Genomic DNA, 10254 nt, shown 5'->3' with positions numbered 1-10254 from the left:
GTTCTGGAAACATGAGGGGCATCTAGTTAAAGTTATGGCAGCTTTAACGTTAATACCATTCAACATATACTTTGTAGTGGTGGTTTAAAAGAAAGAAAGACCGAGAAGAGCGTTGATATCTTCCACCAGCTTGAGTAATTTAAAGGTGAGCTCACCACGATCCAGCGAAACAACGAGGAAGGATGGAGATGCCTCCCAATGCAAAAAAAAAAAAAACTGCTATATTTTGAGATTCCTTTGAAAACAGAGCGGAGAGAGGAGGGGTACCACTTACTGTTCCCAAACCAGACGGGTGGGCAGGGGAGTACGCTACTGAGGTCAGCGTCACAATGTGTGGTACGAGTTCAGTGGATAATTAAACCCTTTGAGAGATCTGTCTCCTCTCTTCTCTCTGATATGCATGTGCGGTACAAAGAACCACCAAATCAGATATGCAATATAACACAGATGCACTAGTAACGCTCTCACACGCTCACAATTAAGAACAAGCGTGTTTTTCCCCCTTATTTCTTTCATTTGAATTTCTTTCGTCGCTCGCAGCTGAGGCGACGGATAGTAAATCTTCGGCAGCAGTTAAAAAACTCAATCTTTGGCGACCACCTTTGCTTACAGTTTTTATTTTAAAACAAATCAAACAGTTTCCAAATGTTCGATAAGGTTTTAGATTAATTGCCCGAGCTTTGTGAAAGCCAATGAAAATCGCCTCACGGAGATGTGAAACTTAGTTGAGATAGAAAATCAATCACGGAGAGCTCTTTGTCACCTTTACGGTTCGTCAAAGTTGCGCTATTGGCAAGTGGCACGGACACAGACTGATGAATCCTCTTGTTGCGTACGGCCAGTTTTCAATCAACAGTATTTGTAGGGGAAGAAACAAATTAATACTACTTTACCGTACTGTATATGCAAGTCGATAATGTTATTTGAAGTTACACGAGCAGCTGGAAAGTGGATCTCCAGTCTGCGGTGATGCATTGCCGGCTTCGCCCTCTGCTGCTGCTGTTATATTGCAGCGTTGGCTTCACCGAGGACCACCTGATTAAGTGTCACTCTAATGGCACAGCTGCCAGGCGACAGTCCTCTGCTATCATCATGGGAGCGAAACCCTCTTAAAAGAAACTGGAGTGGCTGTGTGGATGAATGCAAACTGCATCACTGCACCACTTTTACATGGCAACACCCTTTTGTTCATTCTGGTCGTTCGCCCACGGGGGCCGCACGACAGCCGAGCGCTGGGGGAGAAGACGGTGAAATGAAAGTAGATGCTCATAGCGCGTGCCTCCACTTACCTTGATAACTTGCTCGTCTGTTGACCTGCACTCAACGGACTCGGTAACATCGGACACCGCTCCGTCCGTCCCTACGGTGACTACCTTCACCGGAACGGCGACCGTGCGCCCGGTGAGCACGGCTGTGTTTAGGATCTCGGTGTCCTGTGAAAGGAAACGGAGAGAGAAAGATATGAGTATTACTGTTACACATGCTTTACTGCATCAGCTGCATGGCTGCCACATGACAAAGAACATCAATTTCTTGTTCACGTAGGTAAACTCAGCAGCCTTTATGATTTAACGTTGCATCCACATCCTCTTTATTTGCAATACTTTTGGTATGGTTGACATAAATCATACATGTGTTTGGGGGGGAGGCTTTGTTCTCCACCCTTGCAGATTTTTTGAGAGCTAAATCAAAGAGCGTAACTTGTCCATCAAATTTAACTGTATGGAAAAATTTCTCTAACTTAAACACTGCAGATGCATCAAGTGCAATGATCCAAAGTTGCACAGAGCATGAAAATGTGTCTCTGTGTGTGCTCTGCTGCATCTACGATTATGTTAACAAGAACAACCAACGCATGAAATAAAATGCTTAAAACTACAAAGCCAGGCTGAATGTGGACGTGTTTCACAGTAGCGCTGACTTAGTTGAAAGGCGGTTCGTTATATTTTGTCCTAAATAGTTAAAGCCCAAACTACCTTTCATTTTGAAGCTGGACCAAATAGCAGTTAACAGTTTTTGTTTACAGTTTGGGCTGCAAGGTAGCACGGTGATTAGCATCGCCAGTTCTCATCCCGGTGAGGACACCCGGGATCTTTCTGCGTGGAGTCTCCATGTTCTCCCCGTGCAGCGTGGGTTCTCTCCGGGTTCTCCGGCTTCCTCCCACAGTCCAGAAACATGTTGAGGTTAATTGCTGATTCTAAATTGTCTCTAAGTGTAGCCCTGTGATAGACTGGTTACCTGTCCAGGTGAACCTGCCTTCACTCTGAGTCAGCTGGGATAGACTCCAGCTCCAGTGAGGATTAAACGGTGTATAGATAATGGATGGATGGATGTTTGCAGATTGGATAGAGAAGTTTCAGTTCACTTTTTTTTTGTGCCCCAACATGGGAGGCAACTTTTGTTTTTTTCTCCATCGGTAGGAATGTGCAGAAAATACCAAGCTGTACTAGTTAAAACATGGTGCACAGGTGGAGCATGGACAAAAAAAAACAAACAAAAGGAACGCTTTATACCCTTAGAATATCTATACTGGTAAATATTGCAAGATGAAGCACTGGCTTTTGCAGTGTTGTCCAAGTGCTCCTCAAGAAGTCTCATTGAGATCAAGGTCTCGCTTGCGAGAGCGACCTGAGTGCATCCTTGGCGTTTCAGTGAAAGGCAACTGGACTCCTCTTGTTGTTCTTGAAGAAGCTTTTTCAGGCCTTAAGAACTGAAGACGCCTTTTGTGTGTGAGGTGAAATGTCTTCGAGGACCAAAAAAAAAAAAGAGGATTCTAGATGCCTTTTAGTGAAGCTGGAAAACCGAGAACTTACACAGAGCTAAGTGCAAAAGTGTAAACCTGCATAGACGACAGTCGGACTTAAACACACGTTGCTAAGTATTAATGGAAAGAATGACTAAACTCAAACTGTGCTGCAGTCCATCCCAGTAGAGAGAGCCATTCGTTCCCAGTTCGTCGTTCGTTTGATGATGAGCTCAAATGAAGGATGTTCAGTATCCAGTACAGTTTACATCGCAGGGCTGTATAGACTGAAAATAAAGTAAGCCTGATGTCCCGCCGACCTTTTGTTACACCTCACAGTGGTCAGCGTGTTAACTATGTGCGCTAATGAATCGGGGGCGTTGTGGTTGACGGCGTCCAGTTGTTTGAGGCAGCGACACGAGCGTATGGATGTCTCCACCGTTCCATGTTTATCCTATAGTAATGAGTTTTTGCTCCGTTGGGCTCAAATAAATGTGAATCTTTAATTCTGAGCGAGATGTTCTCATGAGTTTTGAAGGGCAATCTGTTTCATTACCACATTCCTTGATATTTAGAACGCTGGACTTTCATTAGGATCAGAAATAAGGAGAACATAACATACGCTGTTCTGCCGATGGGTTTTCTCGATTGTCTCAAATGCTCATCTCCAGTTTCAGACTATAGCTACCATCTCATATCAAGTGTCCCTTTGTTCAAGAAGCCCGACATGATGATGAGATGTTCTGAGCAGCTATAATCACATAATGGCTATGTTCATTTAAAGGGATAGTTCAGCAAGTTATGATTAGTTCTATATATGGGTAATTTTTTTTCCCATTAATTGAAGCAGAAAAATAGGAAAAATACCACAAGTATAGCAAAGCTAGTTCAAAACACTTATTTTGTCTGACAGAACACACTTATTCTCGCGATGAACGATCAACAAATTGCTGTGCGAATTATTCGCCAGTAAGAACACATTTAAAAGGTGCTCCACCAATTCAACATTGCACCCCTGAACCGGAGGAGACCACCTTTATTTATTCCTTGGATTTTTCTTCCATGCCTGCTGCGCCCACAAAGCACTTCGAACGGCGATAGTTCCATCAGAGGTTGCGGTCGAATAGTCTTTTATGCTTCGGAAGGTTCCTCGCTAAGTGAAATGAAGACGTATGAAAATGGGAGCCAAGATAAGAGCCGGTTTATAAATGCTACGGAAAGGTTGCTTCAAGGCTTCCTCTCTTATCTGCTGTAGCTTTAGGACACAATGGTCTGCACTTTACAAAATGAGAGGAGATGTTGTTACGCTGCAATTTCTCGTAGCTGCAGTGGTCAAAGAGATGCACCGTCCATGCCAGACCCACATCAGCAACATCTGGGCCTATAAAGCCTTGTAAGTGCAGTCTCTTAGCACTGCGGCTGTCTGTTCTTGAAACCGCATGAATTCTCCTTCACCTCTTTCCTTGACCTCATGGGGCTTTCCATCGAGGTCAAGGAAAATTGTTTAGGGATGAACGTGTGGCATCATTTTTTGGACTATTCTCCTGCATCCAGAGATGTAGCCCCCGGCAACAGAGGTGTGGTAAACTCACTTCCTTCTATCTCCACACTCCTGGATTTTAAATTCATAGTCTTCATCCCCAACCAACGGCGCCCCAAGTGACAACACTTATCACCTCATCAGGGTCTGTGGAGCCCCCCTCTGGAACCACAACCGACTTCATATTCGTGCACACAGCAACTTCTCCAGACCTGTAAATACGCTTTGATGTGTGTAATAGAGCCTCTTAAATGAACGGTTTACATTGAAGTAGGATCACACGGCAGTCGTTTGAGTCTTTTACAGCCGTTCCTCAGAACTAATCTCAAGTTGGGGGTAAAAAAAAACAAAAAACAGCTCAAAACTTTGACAATAATACTTTATGCCAATTTGCAGTCATTCAAGAGATATCACAAGATACACTTGAGAGTGGAGGGCCTTGAAGAAGAGCAGGAAGAAGATAATGAGATCAATTAAGACAACGTCTGGTAATCCTTGAGCTCTCAGTGTGTTGGTTGTACAGAGGATTTGCTCTAACAGTGGATCCTGCTCATCACAGCTTAGTTTCAATAAGAGACTACTAAGAGGCCTAACCCTTTGAAAGGCAGACGAGAACTGGTCTCCAGGCGGCTCTTTGTTCGTCGAAACTGTTGCCTCTCTGTTTGCCTTGTTTCTTCACCCTCGTGCTGCTTTTTGAGATAAAAAGATCTGAATCGTACATAAAGGAATTCCATGCCTTTTTAATGAGAGGTAAAACTTCTTATAAAATGTCAATAAAGTGTAGAAGTTCTTTTTTGTTGCCCGTGAGTTTAAGTACAGGCCAAGTATGTACGCAGGTTGGCAGGTTGGCAGGTTGGCAGGTTGGCCGTGAGCTGTACCATTTGAAATGTACCAAAATGATTCAACTACCAGCTTCATAACGAATTAAAAGGTGAAAGGGGGGAAAAAAAGGTGAAATAAGCCAAATCTCAGAGATGGAGAGAGAATTCAAAGAAACCTGAACTGTCCTCCGACACAAAGAACGTTATTAACCGTCTGCCACGACTTTCGCCAACTCACCCATTCGGTGTCTTTTAAAAACAAACAATGTGTTCCAATCATAGCTTTTCACACCAGTTTCCAGGGAAATGGTGTTTCACCTTGAGCTTCTGCTTTTTAAACAGCCTTGGCAAAATGTGCGCAGGTGAGCCCGAGCTTTTCTTCGATATCTTAACCGTGTGAATGGCTGTTTATCACAGCTCCTTCTCGCACCATCTGTGGATTTGTTTGGCCTGCTGCAAAGGAGGCAAGTTGTGTTCCAGAAAGAACTGCAGACAAATGAGGGATTCTGGGAAAAAAAAAAAGGTGAGCTATTTGGTGCTAAAGACGGACTAATCAGCATCTTCATATCAACATTAGATCAAATGACTGTGGGATGAAGACTGTAGCTTGTGGTGATGAACTTCCAGACGATAATACTGCACACCATTTTAGTGCCTTTCAGCTCTTTGTTTGGGTTTTATAGCTTTATTGCCTTACTGCTCACATCAAACTCATTTCCTTTAGCTTCATTGGAAAAACTCAATTTAGGCCACTGCACACCACCTGCCTGACATGAAATACACAGAAATACAGTCGTGACTCGATAATCCGACGCTAAATGTAAAAACTTCTTTTATGTCGGATAGCAAGGCTGTCGGATTGTCAAGACGGAGGTCCAGATACAAGGAGGGCTTGATGATTGAAGGCTCATTAGTTGTTGACATTTATTGTTTATAGTTGTTATAATAACTAGTGTATTGTTAGAACACTACGCATCACTGGATTTCAGCCTAATTGACCGGTGCGCTTGTGCACATGGATGGAAGTGTCCAGAACACACAGGCAGTACTTGGCTGCTGATGCTAGTTTAGTTAGCGCTCACACTTCTGTTTCCACCATCGGTGGCGGCGGGGGAGTGGCAGATACGCTCCACCGTTACCATCCATGTTTACTTCCATAAACACTGAGCACGCTCGCTGCGTGTGACGTCGTCGTGTCCTCTTCTGCGCATGCGGGACACTTTTGGGTCGTATGAAGTTCACACAGCAGATCACATACAAGTCGCATTGAACTGGAAACGTGAAGGAAGTCACAAAGAAATCCTCATTGAGCATCAAGTCCTGCAGGTGAACGTAGCCAATCTGTGGGATTGTTCAGTCAGATAATACGCCGTTATCCTGATTGGTGACATTAAATGTCATGTTGGAGTCGGAATCCAAGGCTGTCGCTATGTTCAGGCTGTTTTTATGGGTTCTGTTCGTTTTTCTGAAAAACCTGTCAGATAGCAGGTTTAGGATTGTTAAGGGTTGGATTATCGGGTCATGAGTGTTCTTAGCAATTAGCTAAGTCCCACTTTTGTAGCATTTACTTGCTTTAAAGCTAAATATTTCTCTAAGGTGTTGGTGGGGACCAAAACTGGAGCCAAAAGAAGAGTAAATACTTGATTTACATTCATTTAGTGTCTAGAAAGTTGACTTCAAATGATTTTTAATGCTCTTCTGCGTCCACTGGATTTAAAAACATTGAGCTAACACACTGATAAGAACTGCATTTCACCTAAGTGGTTAAAAATCAATGAATGATGCTTCAAACCAGTTCAACACCTTTTCTAAAGACGATATGCCGTTATGACAATAGAAAATCAAAGGAAGACAATATAGAAGATGGAAATGGAAACTTGTATTATTTATATGCAGAATCTTTAATACATTTCAGGTTTTATGATAACGTTGTATGATCTTGTGTGGGCTTGTGTTAGATGAGTTTGAAAAACATGGAATATATATAGCACCCTTGTCTTTCTCAAAATGGATTTGAGGGTCTATCACATTTCTCTCTGACTCCAATGACAATTATGAGAAGCGTATGCTATAAAGCCAACCCTCACCATCTGAGGCTTCCTCATCAGCTCCCATCCCGGCCCCGCCATATTTTGCTGATGACTGTATGATTCCGATGACAAATAAGCGTCTATAAAAAGTGCTCTCTGTGTGGTTTCCTCATCTCCGTGGAATGTTCTCCGTCGCTGTTTTCTTTTTTCTTCTTACTTAATGAGTCATTAAGACTGGAACAACACTGCAACAATGAAAAGAGGTCTTAATGAGCTCCAACAACATGTGCTGTGAAGACTATCCACGCCACAAAGGATTGAATATTGAATAAGCTCAGGGATAATCCACATGACAGCAACACTCCAGCTCTTGAATGAAATTCAAGAAATTTACCGAGACAGGTCGAGTGACGCATGAGACACAGAAAGCGGCATCTCTTTCCATGAAATCTCACCTGCTCTCACCAGGCATCACCTTCCTGCCTAATGCCCTCCTAGGGTTAAGAACATCTGAAGTGGATGTCTTATTCATGGAGCCCATTGGTGCACAACAGCGGATGAACCCTCGTGCCTCCAAACATCATTAGCTTTCGCGTTACACACATGCATATTTTGCACACCCACATCTTTTGTATACACATGCAAGCATATTAACCTTGACACACACACACACACACACACACACACACACACACAAGCAAAAACACACCCTTGTTGTTCAGCTGAAAAGAAAAAAGGGGGCCTGGCTCAGTCCTCGTGAAGCAGCTTATCTTAACAACCCCTCATTGCGGTGCAGAGAGCAGGGCAAGAAAAGAGAAGAGAGACGGCGAGAGAAGGGAGAATCGATAAAAGGCCATTACGCCTCTGTGCAGCCGGGGTACCGGGGTGGAGTGTGTGGGGGCTGATATGGTGGTGCATGAATGATGTGTGAGGTAGCAGACAGCCCGTGGAGGTACTACGTAGAGAATAGTTACTGTACGTGAGCGTCCGCGAGCTCAAGGACAAAAAAAATCTGTTGTTTTTTACACAACTCTGTGCGAGATATAGTATTCTTGAGATGTGGTGGCCGTGGAGGATGTATTGAAGCGCTTTTGGATTCGTGCCCCAGAGTGCAAGAGACTTAAAAACAAACTAGCATGGAGCGGACACCCGTACCTACCAGGCTATGAAGGAAGTAGGCTGAAAGCATCCTTAGCCTGGATTCATTTTCTAGTATTTAAAAAGAACGAAATTAAAATAGCCTGTAGAACTGTGACATACTTGTGCGCTTGTGGGAACATCAGAACTTTAGTGTCTGCTCAGGTGTACGTCAACCCAAACCATGATTTTCTTTTGAAGCTAATCGAGTAGCTTTGGAGCTATAAGTACTTCTATAGCATGAACAAAAGCAAACAGCAACTGAAAACTACATGCATGGTGGTATTTTTAACCCAAAATCTTGATCTTTTTCAAGTAGTTTTGGTGCATGAACCTAATGAAGTACGTATGTACCAAGAACAAAGAAAAAACGATGCATTCAAACACCACCCTCCTTCAGAAACACGTCTCCTGGGCGAACTTCCTGTGGCCTCCCTGCACACAGTTTGCTGCATTTTTTAACCATAGCGTGAAAGAAACTTGCCGTGAGCCGTGTGAGCTGCACCTCAGACGATGTCGACACAAGCCAACAGAAATGAATGGGCTTTGAAAACACAAGCACCTCGCAATTTTACCGCCTTTGTCGTCGAGCGCTTTGTGCCGTGCACCTACGTAGCAGTTATCAAACGCATTGTATAGACAGACAACAATTCAAGCTCCTCAGAGGAATTCCTCAGCCAGCTGGTTGGAGTCAAGGCCGCGGTTTTCTTCCCGCGCTGATCACTGCAGTGTTTTGTAGACAATAGTTTGATCTACAAACCTATTCTGCAGAAACCTTCAGAAGAATCAAGGATGGCTTTCTCGGCACACTGACATCCAGTAAAAGAATGTTTTTGTCATCCTATATACAAAAAAAAAAACGAACTGAAGACTCCCGCAGCCTGTAAAAGCACAGGAGGTGCCTTCAGAGTGACAAGATGATAAGTAATCATATGCACTTATTCTAAGGGATAAGAGGGGGAGGAATGCTTAGATTAGATCGGGGCCTTGAACCCTGCTCAACAGCAGCACTTCATTATTCAGCGAGTGAACAGATGCCAGTGACCTACGGAAAAAACCCACAAGTATTCACTGACCAGCTGAGACCGGCAGTCAGCTCCCGGGTCCTGTGCTCGGCTGGCCAACAGCACTTGTGAGGAGGATTTATATTGCCACTGCAGCACTCTCAGCTATTCAGTTCATATCAATTATCAATAAAAAGCCTATTCCCTGCAGCACCCATACAGCCTCCTTCTGCCGCTCTCCAGCAGCATCGGAACATCTCGCAGCCTATAGCGGGAGATAAAATGAAAGCCGGGGCAGGGAGGAATCAACACCTCCAAAGATTTTTTTTTTTTTTTTTTTTCAGAAGTAGTGATACAACAGCAGGGGGGAGCGGTGTTCACACAATGTAATCTTTTCTACGGTTACGGCTTTGGGGGGAAAAAAGGGAACAGTAGCCGAGTTATTCTGCACCGCGAGTCAGAGAGAAGCCGGAGCGAGGCGCCTGATAACCGAAATGACGAAGGATGCGATCGAACGGGCCGAAAAAGATGGAAAATTACTTTTTTTTTTTTTAACCTACAAGTGAGGAAGATGTCTGAAAAGTTGTCAACCAACACAGAGAGAGGACGTCATAACTCAATGTAGATGAGAATGTAGAATAATTGAACCTAAAGTTGTACGTAAGGATGAAATAAGCTGAACAATCAGCTCTACTGTCCCCACTGATTTACCTCCAATTGGCAAAGCAGCTATAATTGCAGTATTAACAAATAAAGAGTTGGGGGCAGTTTAGGGGCATTCTGCCATGACCAGGAGTAAGAAATACCACTATTGATTATTAAATCAGGACCCGCAGTGATTTATACTCTCCTCATTAATTAGATATTGATTTATTACTTGTTAGCGTGGCAATCAGTTGGATTCCGTTATTGTGTACTCTGAGCTCTAAATACTTTTAGTGAGATTAAATATTAAGCCTCTGTTGTGGTTTTTTTTTTT

General features: G+C 43.5%; 1 protein-coding gene across 1 annotated transcript in view; it reads right to left on the bottom strand.

The window, feature by feature from the left end:
* Positions 1-10254, bottom strand: part of LOC103359729 (transmembrane protein 132C) — a 110672-nt gene that overhangs the window by 20544 nt on the left and 79874 nt on the right. The window contains exon 5 of the mRNA XM_008285228.1: positions 1290-1433. Within this exon, the coding sequence (XP_008283450.1) occupies positions 1290-1433 (144 nt within the window). The remainder of the gene's footprint in view (positions 1-1289; positions 1434-10254) is intronic.

The sequence above is a fragment of the Stegastes partitus genome, unplaced genomic scaffold, assembly GCF_000690725.1.
Source record: "Stegastes partitus isolate 25-593 unplaced genomic scaffold, Stegastes_partitus-1.0.2 Scaffold391, whole genome shotgun sequence".
In the NCBI taxonomy this organism is placed as follows: domain Eukaryota; kingdom Metazoa; phylum Chordata; class Actinopteri; family Pomacentridae; genus Stegastes; species Stegastes partitus.
The sequence above is the reverse complement of the archived record's forward strand: the minus strand, read 5'-3'. Positions and strand labels throughout refer to the sequence as shown.